Source organism: Stigmatopora argus, chromosome 12 (assembly GCF_051989625.1).
Source record: "Stigmatopora argus isolate UIUO_Sarg chromosome 12, RoL_Sarg_1.0, whole genome shotgun sequence".
Classification (NCBI taxonomy): Eukaryota; Metazoa; Chordata; class Actinopteri; order Syngnathiformes; family Syngnathidae; genus Stigmatopora; species Stigmatopora argus.
The window spans coordinates 156,566-173,087 of NC_135398.1; the positions used below are offsets into that span (position 1 = coordinate 156,566).

General features: G+C 56.0%; 3 protein-coding genes and 1 pseudogene across 13 annotated transcripts; 1 reads left to right on the forward strand and 3 right to left on the reverse strand.

The window, feature by feature from the left end:
• Window positions 1–49: 49 nt before the first annotated feature.
• On the reverse strand, window positions 50–4,401 carry LOC144085698 (arf-GAP domain and FG repeat-containing protein 1-like; annotated as a pseudogene). Its single transcript, XR_013304210.1, has 10 exons — window positions 3,910–4,401; window positions 3,086–3,179; window positions 2,895–3,010; window positions 2,568–2,682; window positions 2,120–2,468; window positions 1,964–2,031; window positions 1,817–1,897; window positions 1,407–1,592; window positions 1,054–1,130; window positions 50–864 (listed from the first exon to the last, which is right to left on the reverse strand). The product of XR_013304210.1 is annotated as an arf-GAP domain and FG repeat-containing protein 1-like (transcript).
• Window positions 4,402–5,225: 824 nt separating this feature from the next.
• On the reverse strand, window positions 5,226–8,901 carry LOC144085691 (mitochondrial fission factor homolog A-like). Of its 7 annotated transcripts, none has more exons than XM_077615235.1 (10): window positions 8,445–8,901; window positions 8,288–8,337; window positions 7,827–7,899; window positions 7,565–7,766; window positions 7,136–7,311; window positions 6,972–7,039; window positions 6,705–6,852; window positions 6,175–6,256; window positions 5,968–6,102; window positions 5,226–5,887 (listed from the first exon to the last, which is right to left on the reverse strand). In XM_077615235.1, exons 1-10 carry the CDS (start codon window positions 8,559–8,561, stop codon window positions 5,703–5,705), a joined length of 1,236 nt encoding a protein of 411 aa, XP_077471361.1. In that variant the 5' UTR covers window positions 8,562–8,901; the 3' UTR covers window positions 5,226–5,702. The 7 variants fall into 7 exon arrangements, with proteins under 7 accessions (XP_077471361.1, XP_077471359.1, XP_077471362.1 ...); XM_077615233.1 differs by having other exon boundaries at window positions 7,136–7,314; window positions 8,445–8,878; XM_077615236.1 differs by having other exon boundaries at window positions 7,136–7,314; window positions 8,278–8,337; window positions 8,445–8,868.
• stk25b (serine/threonine kinase 25b) lies at window positions 8,477–12,093 on the forward strand. 2 transcript variants are annotated; one of them, XM_077615231.1, is made up of 11 exons: window positions 8,479–9,211; window positions 9,666–9,896; window positions 9,983–10,039; window positions 10,119–10,227; window positions 10,540–10,697; window positions 10,771–10,956; window positions 11,056–11,201; window positions 11,285–11,390; window positions 11,445–11,516; window positions 11,641–11,771; window positions 11,834–12,093. In XM_077615231.1, exons 1-11 carry the CDS (start codon window positions 9,182–9,184, stop codon window positions 11,871–11,873), a joined length of 1,266 nt encoding a protein of 421 aa, XP_077471357.1. In that variant the 5' UTR covers window positions 8,479–9,181; the 3' UTR covers window positions 11,874–12,093. The 2 variants fall into 2 exon arrangements, with proteins under 2 accessions (XP_077471358.1, XP_077471357.1); XM_077615232.1 differs by lacking the exon at window positions 11,834–12,093 and having other exon boundaries at window positions 8,477–9,211; window positions 11,335–11,390.
• A 162-nt stretch (window positions 12,094–12,255) lies between these two features.
• septin2 (septin 2) lies at window positions 12,256–16,273 on the reverse strand. 3 transcript variants are annotated; one of them, XM_077615242.1, is made up of 12 exons: window positions 16,071–16,273; window positions 15,105–15,146; window positions 14,896–15,010; window positions 14,687–14,773; window positions 14,489–14,612; window positions 14,285–14,419; window positions 14,057–14,174; window positions 13,858–13,959; window positions 13,581–13,726; window positions 13,366–13,488; window positions 12,828–12,888; window positions 12,256–12,753 (listed from the first exon to the last, which is right to left on the reverse strand). In XM_077615242.1, the coding sequence occupies exons 2-12, from the start codon at window positions 15,126–15,128 to the stop codon at window positions 12,676–12,678; spliced, it is 1,113 nt and encodes a 370-aa protein (XP_077471368.1). In that variant the 5' UTR covers window positions 15,129–15,146; window positions 16,071–16,273; the 3' UTR covers window positions 12,256–12,675. The 3 variants fall into 3 exon arrangements, with proteins under 3 accessions (XP_077471368.1, XP_077471369.1, XP_077471367.1); XM_077615243.1 differs by having other exon boundaries at window positions 13,405–13,488; window positions 16,071–16,270; XM_077615241.1 differs by lacking the exons at window positions 12,256–12,753; window positions 12,828–12,888 and having other exon boundaries at window positions 12,915–13,488.
• Between the last annotated feature and the right edge of the window lie 249 nt (window positions 16,274–16,522).

Here is a 16,522-nt window from a genome sequence, read left to right on the forward strand (position 1 = left end):
GACGGACGCCCACTTGGAGAAATGGCTGAAAGAACGAGGAGGCTGCAAGTACTTTGTTGCTTCTTTAAAAAAAAAAAACAAATTCTTTTCATTTATACATATATGTACACATTGCCTTGGCAGACCCCAATACATAACGGGAAGCCCGGCAGAGGAAAATCAAACAAACAAACAGACATCCGTTTGCTCGATGGCCTAGCTTACCAACGCACGGACATACTCACTGATGCCACTGTTTGCCATTCCGAGTGACTTTGCGCGTTTGGTCGTGCTCAACCAAAACCCAGAGGGTGGATTTGTGCAGAGTGCCCTTTTTGATGTTCAGACACTCGCTGGCATCTGTGGCCACGCTCCTCCTTATACGTTAGTAATATGATTACAGATGATACGGGCGCGGCGAATGGGTGTAAACACATCGGGACCAAAAGCGTATGGCGTGCAGGTGGCGCTCCAAAAAAGTGGATGGTTCCACCCCAAAGGTCAAGCGTTCATTTGGCAGGGACCGCTGGTGGGAAGGAGCATCTCTGAAAAGGAGAGGCTTAGGCGGAAGACGCCGTCGAATGCGCCGCGAGCGACGCAAGGCGACGAGGCCGCCGCTCAACTCTGGACGGAGCGCCTCCCAAAGTCCCCTCTTTGCCATTAACTTCTGCCGAGCGTCACCCGTGTCGCGCGCGCTCCTACCGGTGCCGTAGTCTCCCAAAAAGTCATTTTAGTGTGGAATAAATGGGAGCGCCGCTAATAGTCTGGACTCATTCATACACCTGCTGCATGCTGCCCCCTTGGGGCCAGGTAGCGTTACAGGAAGGGGTTGGTGGAGGTACCGGCCGAAGAGAACGGCCCCCCGCCGGGCACTCCTGTTCCTGCCTGGAAGGACGACAAAGGGGTGGGGTGAGGTGAAGCGAGAGAGAGAGAGAGAAAGAGGAGGCCCTTTACTTATGGCCTTTCCTCGCCACCGTCGCCGTCCCCGCCCCCAAACTTCCCTCAGCGTCAGCGCACCCTTCGGAAGGAAGCCCGGCCGGGCAGGCGCTTGGGCGACCCTCCTTTGAAACTCACCACGAAGGGGTTGTTGGCCACGCCGGCCGAGGGCGTCGCGGAGGGCTTGCTCGCGCCATACACCGGGAACGCGGGGCCTGGAGGACAAACACGCCGTACCAGGTCAGGCGAGAAAACCTCGGTGCGGCAAAAGAGCGCCTCTCCAAATGGGAGCGAGCCCCCAAAATCAATCGTTTTGCCCAAAAATCCAGCGCGCCTCATTTGAAAAAATGCCGAGGGGGGCGCCGACCGAGCACGGCTCGGAGGGCCGGCGTGATTACAACTTGGCCTCGGCGCTAAAAAACCCGGTAAGGATTTGGGACGACCGCGCATTTTGGCGGCGGACAGTGAGAGGGGGGCCGGAGGCCACTCACCGTTGCAGTGGGCGTGGTAGGCGCCGGCCGGAGGATACGGCATGGGATTCTGGCCGGGGAATGGCGGCGGCTGCTGGAAGGTTCCGCTGAAACTGGTCGGGAGGCGGTACGAAGACGAATTCCCAAAGCCGGCGGGCATGCTCATGGAAGCCGTACCAAAGGAGGCAGCGACGGCGGCGGCAGCGGCTACGACACAACATACTTCCACTGAAACTGGGCGGGAAGGCTAGCGCTCTCAGAAATCATCACTCAAACCCAAACTCTAATGGTCTGCAAAAAAGGCCCCCATTGCCAGGAAATATTCCATTTGAAAAGTCATTTGAAAAACGGCCCTTGGTCTTTAGGTCAACCGTCACTCTCGCGACCCAGGAAATCATACAAAGCGGCGTCGAGACCTGCGGGCGCCGGACCTCTGCCGTTGGCCTGGAACGGGTTGGCGGATACCTCGGAAGCCGCCGCCACCGCCACGAAGGGGTTTGTGGACGGGACGCCTGTGTGGAAAAAAGCGGCTCAGAAAAAGGCGCTCCCACCACAAGAAGGAAAAAGCTCAAGGTTACCTCCGAAAGCGGGCTGCGCGCCGGCGTGCTGGGCCGGAGAGGAGCCCGGCGCCGGCCCCATCAAATTCCTGCGGCCACAACCGTTACATGGTAGGTGAATCGCAGTCGGCCTGCCGGCCGGTGCGCTCTCACGCTCTCTCTCTCTCTCTCTCTCACCCTTGCACCGAGGAGCCCAGCTTGTTGTCCAACTCGGCCAAAGCGGCGTAGCGATCTTCCCCGCGGCCCCCGATCGCCGGCCGGACGGGGACGGCGCCGGACTCGGACGCCATCGGCCCGCCTCCTGTGGCGATAAAGGGAGAGCGCCATCCCGGCGGGTGGGAACCTATCGACCCTTGCTCCGTTTAGGCGGGACGGGAGCGACGGCCTCCTTACCCGATGGGCATGGAAAATGCGCAAAGTTGGCGAAGGCGGCGGCGTGCGCGGGCGGAGCGGCGAAGATGTCCCCGCCCAGGTCGGACAGCAGGTCAAACTTTTTCTCCCGGCCGCGCACCGAGACCGGACTGGACTGGACGGGGTCGGGCGGGACCAGATTAAAAACAGGAAGAGGGGGGGAAAAAGCCCAAGCCCTTGGCCAAAAGCGTGACATCCCCGCCGAGGGCCTTACTTGCCGAAGCGGGGTCTTGTTGTGTTGCAAGCTCTTGAGCGGCTGCGCTTCCGGGGCGGCCGACGCCGAGGTCCGGACGCCCGGGGCCGGGCGGCTCCGGTCCGGAGGCACGTACCTGACAAAAGACACAAAGTTGGAGCAGAGAACGTGGAGAACCATCCCGTCTACGGGCAGCGAAAGGGGCACGCGCCTCCCCTTTCTCACGGATTGGGCGTCGTCGGTTGGCTTTAGCCGATCGGCCGGCGGCGGATTGGAAAACACCGTCCTTTGGCTGGCCGCCGACGGGCCGGAGCAAGGACAAAGAAAAAAAAACTACGGACAAAGTACCATCTTTTCTTTTCGTATTTCTCCTGGAGGAACTCCTTGACTTTCTGCGGCTCCCGAAAATCCGGAACGACCGACGTCCTGTCGTCGTAGAGGCCCAACCAGATGTGTTTGCAGACCTGTAGGCCAATAAAACGGGGCCAACTGAGATTTTCAGATCGGGACGGACAGACGTCGGATCCGCCCGGTCTTACCTCGTTGCTGTGTTTCTGTAGGAACTCCATTTCTTGATGGGTGAATGTGGTCATGGAGATGGACTTGACTCTGTGTGGGGGGTTCAGGCCTCGCCTGTAGGGAGGGGGAGGGGGAGGTCAAAAATACATGGTGTCGAAAGAAGGCAGCAAAAGAATTCCCGAATTTCCATGGCGGGCAGCCTGCCTTCCTCCCATTAAAACCAAAGGCGGACTAAGGAGGAGTAAAGCCAGTCTACGCGAAAAGCCACTCGAAAGAACAACAGCCCAAATCGCAAACGTTTGGATGCGCTTAGAGCAGCGAATGAGACACCTCCAACCAAAACGACGCCGTTCCTTTAAGACCTTTTTGGGGCGCACGGCTCGACCGGAGACGACGACTTGGATTAGGGTTAGCCAGAGGCAGGACCGGCATCAGGGGCGCCAGGGGCGCCAGGACCGCCAGAACCGCTAAGAACCGCCACCGCCACCCCCACCGCCACCGCCGACCCCGCCTTCCCGTGCCCACAAGCACCAACACCACCCATGGGGCCAACTTCCGCTCATCAACTTGGACATTTGCCAGCCCGAGTTTTTCACTTTGGATACCGGGCGTCTTTATTTCAAGCCCCCTTACAGCTGTTTTGACGCCAGTGTTAGCATACCTGCTAACGGACGGAGAAGAGGCGAGGGGGGGGGCGAGGGGAGACGGTGGACTCGCGTCTCGTCTCGTCTCGTCCCGTCTCGTCTCGTCCCGTCCCCTCTCGTCGCCTCGCCTCGCCCTTGACGGCTGGACGACAGAAAGGAGAGAGAGACAGAGAAGGAGAGAAGGAGAGAAGGGGACTTACAAAATACCGGAGCAAGTGGTACAGACGAAGGAGCCCACCGTCATGTTGACGTAGGTTGGGCCGCGCTGGTCGCAGTCGAAGCATTTCCTATTGGCCGGCAAGCTAGTCATTTCTCGGAGCATCTTCAAATGAGTCTCCTCTTGCTTCCGTTTGGCGCTGGTCGCCATGGCGGCAGGCAGGACGAGAGAGCTCCGGATTCTCTTCCAAAATGCCCAGAGAGGCGAGGCTAGTCTCCGGGGAGGGGGCGGGGGGCTTTGGATGGAGGGAGGGAGGGAGGCAGGGAGAGAGGGAGGGAGGGAGGTCGCTAGGCAGGGAAATGAGTTCGGGAGGGGGGCCGTTTTTGGTTGTTTAGGGAACGCCGACAGGGAACCAGGCCAGGCCAGGCCAGGCCAGGCCAGGCCAAAGAAGGGCTGGCCAAGGTGTCCGACCGACTACCTTGCTCGGAGCTCTGGCTGGGCGAGCCACTCATTTCTACTTCGACGAGGCAAAAGAAAAACGATCCCGTTGGCTTCGATTGTCAAAGCGCCCCCCACGGGACACATTTATATCGCACGGCCCTCACTCCCAATTTTAGTCGCACTGCCCTGAATATGAGGCAGAAGTGAACCCTTTGAGGGCTACTGGATAGCCGGGCCACAGTGAACCCTTGAGATATTTTTGCTCATGCAAACGCCGACTTACAAAGACGGCGTCTTTGTAAAAGGAAAGAAGAAAGAAAGACGTAAACAGGACGGGACGGGACTGACATGGTTCAGGTCTTGTCACAAAATGCAGACAGGACAGACATGGTTCAGGTTTTGGCACAAAGTGCAGGCAAGACAGGAGTGACATGGTTCCGGTCTTGGCACCGACGACACAGCAGGTGCGGCCTGGCTTGCCCGGCCGGCCGGCCGTCTCTTGGAGTCTGGCTCGGGGACACTGGGCTCTTTCACATAGTGGCTCTGCCTTTGTCCACGACTTAAGGAGGGGCCGCAAAGAAAAAGGCTCACCTGCTCAACACGACTCCTTTTTGGAAAACCCACAGCCCCGAGAGACGTCCATTGTAACTAGGGTCCTTGAAGTTAATAAAGAAGGAAAAGATGTGTGTGACGCCAGAAGGAACCTGGGCCGAGAGCTGAAAGGTTCCATTCTCTTTGCAAGAAAAACCCAGAAGATGGTCTTGTCTATTTATTTGTGCGTGCATTTGGTGAACCTATCGACCACATTGCAAGATAAATGGAAGTAGTGTTGATTCTTCTGGATATAATGTATGAATAAATACAAATTACAATACAAAAACCTGAAAGACATCCAGAAATAAAAGATACCAATAAAAATGATGACAGTTGGTTATTTATTTTCCACAGACAGTTGCAGGGGAAAAAAAATCTCCAGATGATGGTCATTTTGAACAGCATTGCACAAGTCAGGATGGATTTACAGCCATTGATGAAAGCGAAAAAGGATCCACCGTAACAACCCGTGTTTTGGGCTTTCACAAACAAAATGGACATCTGACATGCGCAATGAAACAAAAATCCATCTACTATCTACACTGGATCATCAGATCCGTATTCTAACAATAAATTAAACCCATAAATAGAGACCGGTGTAGATTTGACACATTTTTAACAGCCTCAAAGAAAGACGCATTCAAGGTGCTTTTCTTGGCAGCGCTCACGTTTGCAAAGAACGATTGAGCCTCTTGACTCAAATGTCATCACGGTTTCCATAGCTAGGAAAACAAAAAAATACTCTCCACACGTGGCATTATAATCATTTAAAGGTTGACAATATATATATATATTTTTTACTCAGCCAATGATCATTCCCCATTTCATTATTACGTCCGTGAGACTTTGTGACTCGGCTGTGACGTAAATTGGGACCTCCGTCGCCGTCGATGGAGCAGAGTGAGCTCCTAAGTCGCGTGATGGCAACCAGGAGCGCAAAAGAATGTTCGTGTGCCCCGTAAAGGTGAAAGACCTTCTTTGTTTTCTCAGTGTGATGACAAGTAGGCTTTTTGTGTTGTGATAATGACGACAGGGCCTATGTCCGATTATTATTATATTATTATTATTCTCAGCGGCGGAACCAAACCCAGGTGTTGACCAGCCAAAAGGCCACGGTAGCAGAATACAGCAGCGCTTCTCGCCTGGAGCGTTCCTTGTTTTCTTCCTCCAGCATCTGCAGACGGCGGTTGAGCTTCACGATCTGAAAGACGACAAGACAGACGCCGCGTTTCCCAGAGGAGCGCCGGATCGCAGGCGAGGGAGGCCACGCTACCTGTCGTCGTATGGAGGAGGCGTCCGCCAAGCCAAACTCGTCTGGGTTGACGTCCGAGGCCAGCGCCAGGTCCACCAGCGACCTGCCCATTCGGGGGAGGGGGAAAAAGCCTTTCAACAATGGAAGGAAGGGCCATTTTCAAGAGCAGCTCGAAAATGTAGCCCCGACGCACTCGACCGATCAAACGCTGTCCGATCCGAGCCATATGACCGAGAAAACTAGGACTGGGCGTTCGCGGAGAGACCAACGGGCGGCAACTCGATACATGTAAGTACCTACGTAAATACACCATACTTTTCACTCTCTCATTGTGTTTTTCGCTGAAGCTAAAAGTTTAAAATGAAAAGGGAACTCCCATTCTTCTGTTTGGATGGCCGCTACGCGCTGACGCCATCTTCTTGAGAGCGAATTGAACGGAAAGCTGAGCGCCGTGCGCAAAGGCGCCACCATTTGGGGAGCGAATCCAATGGAAAGCTGAGCGCCGTGCGCAAAGGCCATCGTCTCGTGAGCAAATCGAACGGAAAGCTGACCGTCGCTGGCCGTCGTCCAAGAGCCGGAGGAGCCGTTGGTAGGCCCGGCGCGTGGCCGACTGGACGTAAAGCAGGAAGCCTTCCGCCGTGGTGGCGGTCGGGTTGACGTCGGCGTCCTCGGGGGGGCACCGGGCGGGGCACGTGTGGACTGGGGGGGCAGAGGGCGAGGGGGTTACACTGTCAAAGAGGGAGCACATTTTGTCCTAAGCCGTCTCCGGTGCATTGCCGGCAAGGGAAAGGGAATCGAATAGGCCCCCCCGTCCTCACCTGACGTCGCCTCGGATCACCTGACGGCCGTGGCGAGTCGGGGCCGCCTCTCCCGATCGCGGTGGAGCCTGTCGAGGGCGAGGCGAGGGTGAGGGCGAGGGCGAGGGCGGGGGAAAAGGCAAGGCTTAGAGCGCCTGACCAGCCGCCAGGCGTCCGGGACTCACCGTCCGAGCGGGCTCGGACTCGCCCTCGCTCGCTCGCCGGGTTTCCAGGGAGTCCAGTGGCAGTTGGGCCAGCGTCAGGACGTGCGGTGGGGCCTTCATGTCCAGGAGCTCCGCGCCCGCCACACACTGAATTAAATCCAAGTCCCTGGGACACGAGAAGCGGGCTTCCCCGTCCCCTGCTGCCCAGACAAAATGGACCAAATGCAACGGCTGGATTACATTAGCCCTCTTGCTTTAAATCTCATTGTACTTGTATAATGACAATCAAAGCATTCAATTCAATTGAATATTCTCCGGCCGGGCTTTGCATTGGAAGCTGGGAAGGGGCTACGTCACGGTCATTGTCATCAGCGAAAGCAGATGTTTGCAAATATCTGAACGAGGGAGGGGCCTGGAAATGGAAAAGAGAAATCGACTAAGACGGCTCACCTGCCACCACAATTCTCTCGGGCACCTGCATGAGGGCGGAATGAGCTCCCGGCGGCCGCTGGGGCGCCGGCACGCCAACGCCGGCCACCTTCAGCGTCTCCGGGACGCGCATCCGCTGACCGATGGCCTCGACGTAGTCCGTCTCGTAGTGGACGCGGCTGTCCTCCGCCGTCTCGCAGTGGACGCGGCTCATCTGCGCCGCCTGAAAAGAGTTGGACGTCAATCCATCAAACCAAAATGTCAACGTTGAAGTCTGACTAACCTTAACGCTGAAGGACGATGCTCCGTCACGCCACGGTAGAAGACAAAACGTCGGATTTAGGCGAGGATTTACCCTGCCCGAGGAAAAAAAAAGACTATTTTTTTAAGATATGATGGATGCGGGACTTTTAAATATTCACTGGTAAGATGGATGCTAGTTGCCTGTCTGAGAAACGCTAATCGACGAAGAATTAGAACCCGGAAATGAATAGCAACGATAGCCTGGGTGCGCCTGATCTGTGTTTCCATATAGCCGCAATCTGTGTCGGTGGGATCTTTTTTTTTATATAACGCAACACCGATAAATAAAAACATCCGTGCAAAAACAGATGTGTCAAGATCATCTCATTTCAAAATGACGATCCAAATTGAAACAATCAATGTTATACTGCAGATACTTATCAAGAGCCAATACAATACTATCGGAGTTTGAATATGATATATTTTCTTACGAGTGCAAACCTTGCCGAGGCGTCAACAACATTCGGCGACCGTAAAAACAACAACCAACCCTAAAAAAGAAACAACAACAACAACACAGGTTGATCATCATTTGATGTCTTTACCCATACAATACGCCGCCGGTCGCCGGCCGACGGGGAGGTCATTTCCAACTAACCCTCGAAACGTTTGCGTCACGCGCGAGCGGGTCCGCTACCTTCCTCCTCCTCACGTGACTTCGGCGCTCACCCGAACAGCTACGAACTGAGTCGGCGGCGGTGCTTTCGGGTGACATTATTTATGGATGCTGCCCGAACAGTTGCCTTCTGAAAGACATTAGCGGCGGTTGACGTCCAACCCACGTGGACCGGGAGATGAAGCAGCCGTCGTTGGCCAATAAGTTCCGCTCATTAGACCAGGCGCTCGTTGTTATTGTCTCCATTTCCCAGAATTCCCTGGAACCGAGCCCCACATTGCGCATGCGCCGCTCGTCTGGCCCTTTATCTGGTCTCGAAGCGACTGAACGAGGGTCGTTCTATTCGTCAAATAAATAAAAAAAGAAAACAGCAAAGGCGCGCCTAGATGGAGTTGGTCGGCCGTTAGCTGTATTTGTCGCAGGGCCGTTGGCTGTCTCTGGCCGGCCGGCCGGACGGAGCGACGGACGCAGGGAGGCAGGGAGGCAGGCAGGGAGGGAGGGACGGAGGGACGGAGGGAGGTGATCGGAGGCCCCGAGGGCGCTGCTCGGAGTGACAAGACTGACGGACGGACAGACAGACAACCCCGTTAAAAGTAGCCGTAGGTTGGATACTTGATTAGGCTAGGCCGCCTCAGCTAACTTCCCAGTAGACAGAGGGAAGGGGAACACAAAGGGACAAAAGACCAACTCAGAGATTCTGAACTCCCTGCAAAGGAGAGATGGCACACCTACGAGACATCCAAAATCAGGTACTGTATAGTAGGGACCCACTGTCCGGACATGGAAAAACAGGTACTGTATGGTACGGAGCTACAAAATCAGGTCCTGTATAGTAGTAGTATACGGTGCCACTGTCCAGACATGAAAAATCAGGTCCCGTGTAGTATGGACCTCTTATTCCCGCGGCAGGTCGTTGTCGTTGTCGTTGCCGTTGCCGTTGCCGGCCAGCTGAACAAAAGATGCTATTTGTTCCTCGTCGATACATTGTTCCTTACTCGGCCCGGTGGTATATTTTCCAAAACGTAAGAGCCGCCGTTTGTTCGCCGTCCACTTTGGCCTCGTTTAGTGGAAGACAAAGCAAGGGGTCCGGGCGGGCCTAACGCTCGCTAACCCCAAACACCCAGTGGCTTCCTGCGAGCCTTTCCACTGCATAAACTGAGCTATGGTCGCCAAGGGTTTTGTAGGCAATTTCTTTGGACGCAGAACTCCCGCTTGGATCCCGAGGAGTACTTCACCAAGCAAGAGCGCATCGGCAAGGGCTCCTTCGGCGAGGTCTACAAAGGCATCAACGATCGCACCAAGGAGGTGGTGGCCATTAAAATCATCGATTTGGAGGAGGCCGAGGATGAAATCGAGGACATTCAGCAGGAGATCACGGTCTTGAGTCAGTGCGACAGTCCCTTTGTCACCAAGTATTACGGCTCTTACCTGAAGGTGAGTCTGCCGCGGGACGCCTTCTGGAACTCTTTCTCTCTCGCTCTATCTCCATCTTTCTCTTACCCCCGACTTTCCTCCACCAGGGGACAAAGCTGTGGATTATCATGGAATATTTAGGCGGTGGATCTGCTCTGGATCTGGTAATTGTATTCCCATTTTCTGGCATCTTTAGACATTGGCTAGCTGTGCAAATGTCCACGTTTGTTGCCTCCCTAATAGTTGCGTCCGGGACCTCTGGAAGAGACCTACATTGCCACCATCCTCCGAGAAATCCTCAAGGGCTTGGAGTATTTGCATTCGGAAAGGAAGATTCACCGAGATATCAAAGGTGAGTGAGGAGGCGGCCGAACGAGGACGGCCTGCCGCAAATTTCTACCCCGTCGGCCTTTAGGCTTGGGAAAAATAAACTGGACCGCCGGAAACGATCCAGCCGCGGAACCGCCACGTCCTAAACGGACGACGGTCGCCATCCTTTTAGGGCCATGGGAATCCGGGCGATATTGGCTAAGCTATCAATGAGATACGTACGTTGGGAGACCAAAATGTTGCACGGAATGATAGGATTTCCCGCAGAACGAGTGGACTCTTGACTTTTGCCACCCGCTCTCTCTCTCTCTCTTTCTTTCTCTCGTCTGTCCAGCCGCCAACGTGCTCTTGTCCGAGCAGGGCGAAGTCAAGTTGGCGGATTTCGGCGTGGCCGGACAGTTGACCGACACGCAGATCAAGAGGAACACTTTTGTGGGCACCCCTTTTTGGATGGCCCCGGAGGTCATCAAGCAGTCGGCCTACGACTTCAAGGTGGGCGGGCGGGCGGGATGGCGGCCGGATGGCCAAAGGTCCGCTTCGAGGCTCTCACCGCCTGTCGGCGCAGGCGGACATTTGGTCGCTGGGCATCACCGCCATCGAGCTGGCCAAAGGCGAGCCCCCCAACTCGGAGCTGCACCCCATGCGCGTCCTCTTCCTGATTCCCAAAAACACTCCGCCCGCCCTGGAAGGAGCCTACAGCAAAGCCTTCAAGGAGTTTGTGGAGGCCTGCTTGAATAAAGACCCGCGCTTTGTGAGTAGTCCCTTTTGGCCAGCGGCGCGCTCGCTCCGTGCGTCCGTCAGTCGGTCCGTCCATCAGTCGGTCCGTCTTTCGTCTGTGACCCGGGGGCAGAGGCCGACGGCCAAAGAGCTGCTCAAGCACAAGTTCATCGCGCGCTACACCAAGAAGACGGCCTACCTGACCGAGCTCATCGACCGCTACCGCCGCTGGAAGTCGGAGGGGCACGGGGAGGAGTCCAGCTCCGACGACTCGGACGCGTGAGTCCGCTTAGACGCTCGCTCGCTCGCTCGCTCCCACGCAGGCAGGCAGGCACGCACGCTTGACGCTTTTCTGGCCGCAGGGACGCCGACGGCGATGCCGATTCCTGCCCCGTCTGGACTTTCCCCACAGTCAGACCCAGCTCTTTGAACAAGTTACAGAAGGGCTACGTCCACACGGATTCGGGGGTAAGGCTCGAGCCGCCTCGCCGGCCCTCCTCCTCCATTTTGCGTCTCATCCAGGCGGGAGATGGTGTCAAGAGGCAACCCAAGTCGCAGTGCTTGTCGGCCTTGGTCACCCCCATCTTTAGAGAGGTGCATCCGGCCGCGGCCTTCTCCCAGATGCCTTTTATTCTCTGGGGAGGGAGGAATTAACAAGCATCAGCCAAACAAAGTTTAAACAGTGACCGTTTGTGTTTGCCGTTTACCTACCGGGCAGCTGAAGGAGAAGCGGCGAGCCAGCGGCGCCGGGGCCATGGAGGAGCTGGAGAACGCCTTTGACCTGGCCGAGGAATCGTGCCCGGGCATCTCCGACCGCCTGGTCACGCACATGATGGAACGCGTGCGCAGGTAGCGCCCTCGCACGCTCCCCCCGTCCGTCCCGGAGATAACCTTCCTCCGTCTCCCCTCAGGTTTTCGCTAAATGGTAACGCGGCGCCGTTGTTGCGATGAGAGCGGCGTTGGGGCGCCCTACGTTTGAAAGGACCTCGGCGGCCACCTGACCGACCAAGTCCCCGCCCGGCCCGGCCTTGATCCTGCCCCGAGAGATCTTTTATGTAGAAGTCCTGAAATATTTTTACACTTTGGAGAGTATTTAAAAGAATAAAAGTTCACATGTTGGCTATGCCTGTTAGCCTGAAAAGGAGGGGGAGAATAAATGGGAAAAGAATGACTTTCTTTGGCTGGTCTTTTGTCACGGCAGGAATCTCCAAGGTTCGACAACAGGGTTGTCAAAACTTGGGGGTATCCAATATTGGGACCCCTTTCGTCAGTAAGAATGATGTCATCCATCTAGCCGTTGATCCCTTTTCACACATCTCGCGTGGAAACAAAAGAAGAATAAAACTTTTATTTCATTATACATCAAGAATATTTGGTGCTTTCAACATTGGCTTGAAAAGAAGAAAAAAAAAAGACAAACAGCTCAAAGAGGAATGTCAGGATCTCCCAGTTTGGCCAGTAAGTGGAAAAAGTGGCATTTGACATTGTAAATAACAAAGGGAAACGTGGAGCAGACTCCAGGGAGGCTGTCGCAGCAAGAATGGAGCCATTTTAATGTCACGTTTGTTAGCATGAAAAGGAAAAGCTAAAATGATTTGGGATTCCAGCCAAAGAACTAAAAGTGAGGCTATATACTAGTCGGTCATAACACTGAATGTACTTTGCGGCGTGGCGGGCGCCGTACACCGCCGTCTACGGCTCAACCGGATCCCACTCCCTCCCTCCCTCCCGGTCGCTCGCTCGCCGACTCCTCTCAGACGTCTCCTTCGCCGTCGCCCTGCTTCTGCATCTGGGCTTGCATCTTGGCGATCATCTCCTGCATTCGCCTCAACTGCAAGACACCCCAAGTTTGATGGGCGTGCCCAGGCGGCGCTACCTCGCTCCCTCGGTCACCCGCCTGCTCACCTCAGCCTCCTTCTCCTGGAGAATCATATCCTTGTCCATTTCTTCGGGTTCCGGACCTTTTCTGCGGCAGTCACACATGCGCACGCTCACTACGCTATAGCAAATTCCATATCGGGTACTCGTTCCGTTAGGGTTTAGGGAAAAGCGGAAAGAGAAGCTGCGCGGGTTAGTCGGGTTGCTTTCTACAAGAAGGTGGGCGGCGGGCTCACAAGCGTGGGGTGCCGGAGTCGGCGGGGAAAAGTGGGGCCTCCCCCAGTTGAGGTTTAAAACGAAAAAAAAACACCACTTTACCTCCAATGCTCCATCGGCCACAAACCTGAAAATGCCTGGCACATCACTCGGGGGGCCAAAAAAAAAAGGGATCAGATCGGACCCAAGTTTCAATCTGCCTCATTTTGGCCAGTTTGGAACATGGGAAAGACCCACGGGGCGAGAGAAGTCGCCGACCCGACGGCAAAAAACCTCAACCGTCTTTTTTTGGTTTGTTTTTTTTAGCACCGGGGGGAGGCGGAAAGACAGACAGACAGGAAGTACGTACGCGGGAGAGAGAGGCAGAACGAAACCGTGGGAGGACAACCTGCCGCTGCGTTTCAAGCGATCCGAGCGGAAGTTCTCGTAGTGGAGGTCCTGGGTCACTTCCTGCAGGTCCTGCATGTGCGTTCTGTGCGGCGACGGGACGTACGGTCACCAACGGTCACGCTCCGTCACACGCGACCACCCGCTGGCTGCCGTCGGACGGCGAAGGCCACTCACATGAGCATGGTGCGCAGCTTGAGGAAATCGTTGTGCTCGGGGTTCTCCACCTCCACCACCCCCCAGGGGTACAGGCGGCCGCGCACCTTCTTCCCCTTGGCTTCGATCTGCTGGTTGGAGCCCACCACCGCAAAAGGGATGCTGGCCTGGGGGCGGGCAGAGGGGGAGAGGGAGGGAGACAGGTAGGGGAGGAGGCAGGGTCAGAGGGAGGGAGGCAGGGGGAGAGGCTTTTTGCCGGCTGCCGGGAGTCCGGAGGAAGGCAAAAAGGAGGCCCTACCTTTAGGATCCTGGTCTGCTCCTTGAAGTCTTCGTCCTCGTCCGACTCGGCGTCCGGCAAGTGGTAGATCTTGATGCCGTGCTCGTCGATTTCGTCCAGGATCTGAGATGACCAACAGACCAAGGAGCGCGTGGGTAGGACGCCGAAGCTCCAAACGGGCCGCCGCCGCCACCGCCACCGCCGCCGCCGCTCCACTCACTCTGCGCTTGAGCCGCTCTCTCTCCCGGAGCGTCAGGGTGTCCGCCTTGGCGATGACCGGGACCACGTTGACCTTGTTGTGAATGGCCTTCATGAACTGGACGTCCAGGGGTTTCAGGCTGCCCGGGGGGAGGGGATTAGGGGGGCGGGGGAATGAGCGGTCAGCCGCCGGAGGGAGCCAAATGAGCGGGCGGCGGGGAGCGGCCGGGGGCGGGACGAGGACACTCACCCGTGACCCAGCGGCGAGATGAAATAGAAACAGCAGTGAACTCTGTTGTCCACGATGTGGCGGCGGTTCAAACCGCTCTCGTCGTGGAGGTAGCGTTCAAACTGGTCGTCGATGTAGCTGATGATGGTGCTGAAACTGCCGGCGGAGGTCACGCACGTCCACGTTTTGGCAGGCCGGCGGCGTTCCCGAAAGCCAGTCCCCTACCAGTCCTGGCTGTTGATGGCGTCGCCGTATCCCGGCGTGTCCACCACGGTCAGGCGCAGCTTGACGCCCCGCTCCTCGATTTCCACCGTCGATGCCTCGATCTGAACCGTTCTCTCGATCTTCTCTGATGGGGAACCAAAAGGAGCCTGAGTATGGCGGGAGGGCGGCCTGGACGGATAGATGGGTGGGGTAGCATACCCGCCGCTCCCGGGATGATTCTCTCCGGGTAAAGGTCCGTCAGGAAGAGGCTGTTGATCAGGGTGGACTTGCCCAGTCCGGATTCACCTTTTGCCAGCAAAACAACACGAGTGAGTGTTTGGCGGGCTGGCGCCTTCCGCTCTGGCTTAAGCGGAATGCCAAAAGGAGGTCAAAAAAAACAAGCCTTTCACTTGGAAGCGGTGACTTACCCACAACCATCAGGGTGAACTCAAAGCCCTTTTTGACGGACTTGCGGTGAACCTGATTGGGCAAGTTGGCGAATCCCACGTAGCCGGGCGTCTCGGGGTTGGTGAACTGACCCTGCTGCCGAAGGTCCGAAAAAAGACGGAGCACAACGCGGATGGCTCCAAGTTTGGGAGAGGGCGCCGTCGGCCGAATGGCGGCATCTCTGTCTTACCTTCATTTTGTCGCCGTGGGACATGATTTCTCTTGGGCGCGCCTGGAAGGACAGGGGTCCCACCGTGGATTCCGTCAAGGGAGAGCAAAGTAGCAATTAGGTTAGGGCCGCAGCCATTGTCATTCATTCTTTTCCGTTTCCTTTCCTCTCCTTTCCTTTTCATTCTTTCATTTCCTTTCCGCTACGCTCGGGACGTGCTACCTACCGTGAGCGTCGCTCGACGTGGCCGGCGTCCGTCTGCCTGACTTACCAAGAGCCGAGAGTCAAAAGAAAACCCCCAAAAGCAGGAGAGCCGCGTCGCTCACTCACCAAAACAATTGGACTGAACTGACTAGAGCTTCGAACGCACATGCGAGCAATCCGCCGCTGGCAAATGGTTCATTCGCATCCGGCTTTGGGGAATGGATGACCGTGCCAGTCGTGCCATTTGTGTGGCCATGTTTGTTATGCTAGTCTGCCCGCTAACTTTTAGTGAAGAGCGATGAAGGCCATCCAATCGAAAGCCTACCTTCTTTTGAAGGACCTTTTTCCTCGCAGAGACCATCTCGACGCGGACACTTTTAAGCCTAAGGGATAGATAGAGAGGGGTCGCGGTGGGGGACGACGACCACACGTCCCAATGAGACGAGTACATCTCATTTCCTCCAAACGCGAAGGCGATGCAATGCAATGAAAAGTTCCTAGGCGTTTCAGGGACTGAAGCCTAGAAGGCGTCTTTCTATAACGGTATAGAGACTCTCAAACGGGTGTGGCTGATGACGTTCTCGGTGGAAAAAAACCTAAGCCATTTTGAACCTCGTTCTCACTCTCCGGAAAGCGAAGCGTTCTCCACATCATCGACCAAGCCCCCACTAAATGGAGAGCTTCTCCTCGGTGCTAATTTGAGCTAACTAGCTAGCTAGCTCGAGGCGAGTCAATGGATGTGATTTGAAAGTGACGAACGGCTGTCCCGTCGAGCGTTATTACCTCAGACGAGTCTGCGGGGAAGAATGACAAAAGCAATCCGGAGGCAAAATCGGAGCTCGAACAAAAGGCTTGGAGTTTGGCTCGGCGGCGGATGCGTCAAATTCTTCAGATTCCGGCGCACGGCGAGCGCATTTGCAGCTTCCTTCCTCCGAGCAGACAAGCAGAGACGGTGGCGCGGACCACAATGCACCGCGCGAGCCGGACCGAGCGAGCGAGCGACGGACCGAGCGACTCACTCGAGCTACCATATTGGATGGGGCTGCGTCAACCTCATCGCATCTTATTTTCGGAACCGCTTGATCCTCACTCGGGTCGCGGGGGTGCTGGAGCCTATCCCAGCTGACTTGGGGCCTGAATTGGTGGGGGCTGCTTCAAATCCCTGCGAAACGAAAAGGCCTCCTTTCCAAAATCGAACCGAGCTGCCGTATTGGGTGGGTGGGGGATTCTGCATC

Excerpts from the sequence above, each read along its gene's own strand:
- stk25b (XM_077615231.1), top strand. The coding sequence starts at position 9,182 with ATGGCACACCTACGAGACATCCAAAATCAG. Across the intron at positions 10,698-10,770 it reads AGTCGGCCTACGACTTCAAG|GCGGACATTTGGTCGCTGGG; the intron begins GTGGGCGGGCGG and ends CTGTCGGCGCAG. Across the intron at positions 11,772-11,833 it reads ATGATGGAACGCGTGCGCAG|GTTTTCGCTAAATGGTAACG; the intron begins GTAGCGCCCTCG and ends GTCTCCCCTCAG.
- septin2 (XM_077615241.1), bottom strand. The coding sequence starts at position 15,128 with ATGTCCCACGGCGACAAAATGAAG. Across the intron at positions 15,011-15,104 it reads CCCACGGCGACAAAATGAAG|CAGGGTCAGTTCACCAACCC; the intron begins GTAAGACAGAGA and ends GACCTTCGGCAG. Across the intron at positions 14,774-14,895 it reads GTTCACCCTGATGGTTGTGG|GTGAATCCGGACTGGGCAAG; the intron begins GTAAGTCACCGC and ends TGCTGGCAAAAG.
- LOC144085691 (XM_077615233.1), bottom strand. The coding sequence starts at position 8,561 with ATGTCACCCGAAAGCACCGCCGCCGACTCAGTTCGTAGCTGTTCGGGT. Across the intron at positions 8,338-8,444 it reads GTGACGCAAACGTTTCGAGG|GGTTGGTTGTTGTTTTTACG; the intron begins GTTAGTTGGAAA and ends TTTCTTTTTTAG. Across the intron at positions 6,103-6,174 it reads CCTCCTCCATACGACGACAG|ATCGTGAAGCTCAACCGCCG; the intron begins GTAGCGTGGCCT and ends GTCGTCTTTCAG.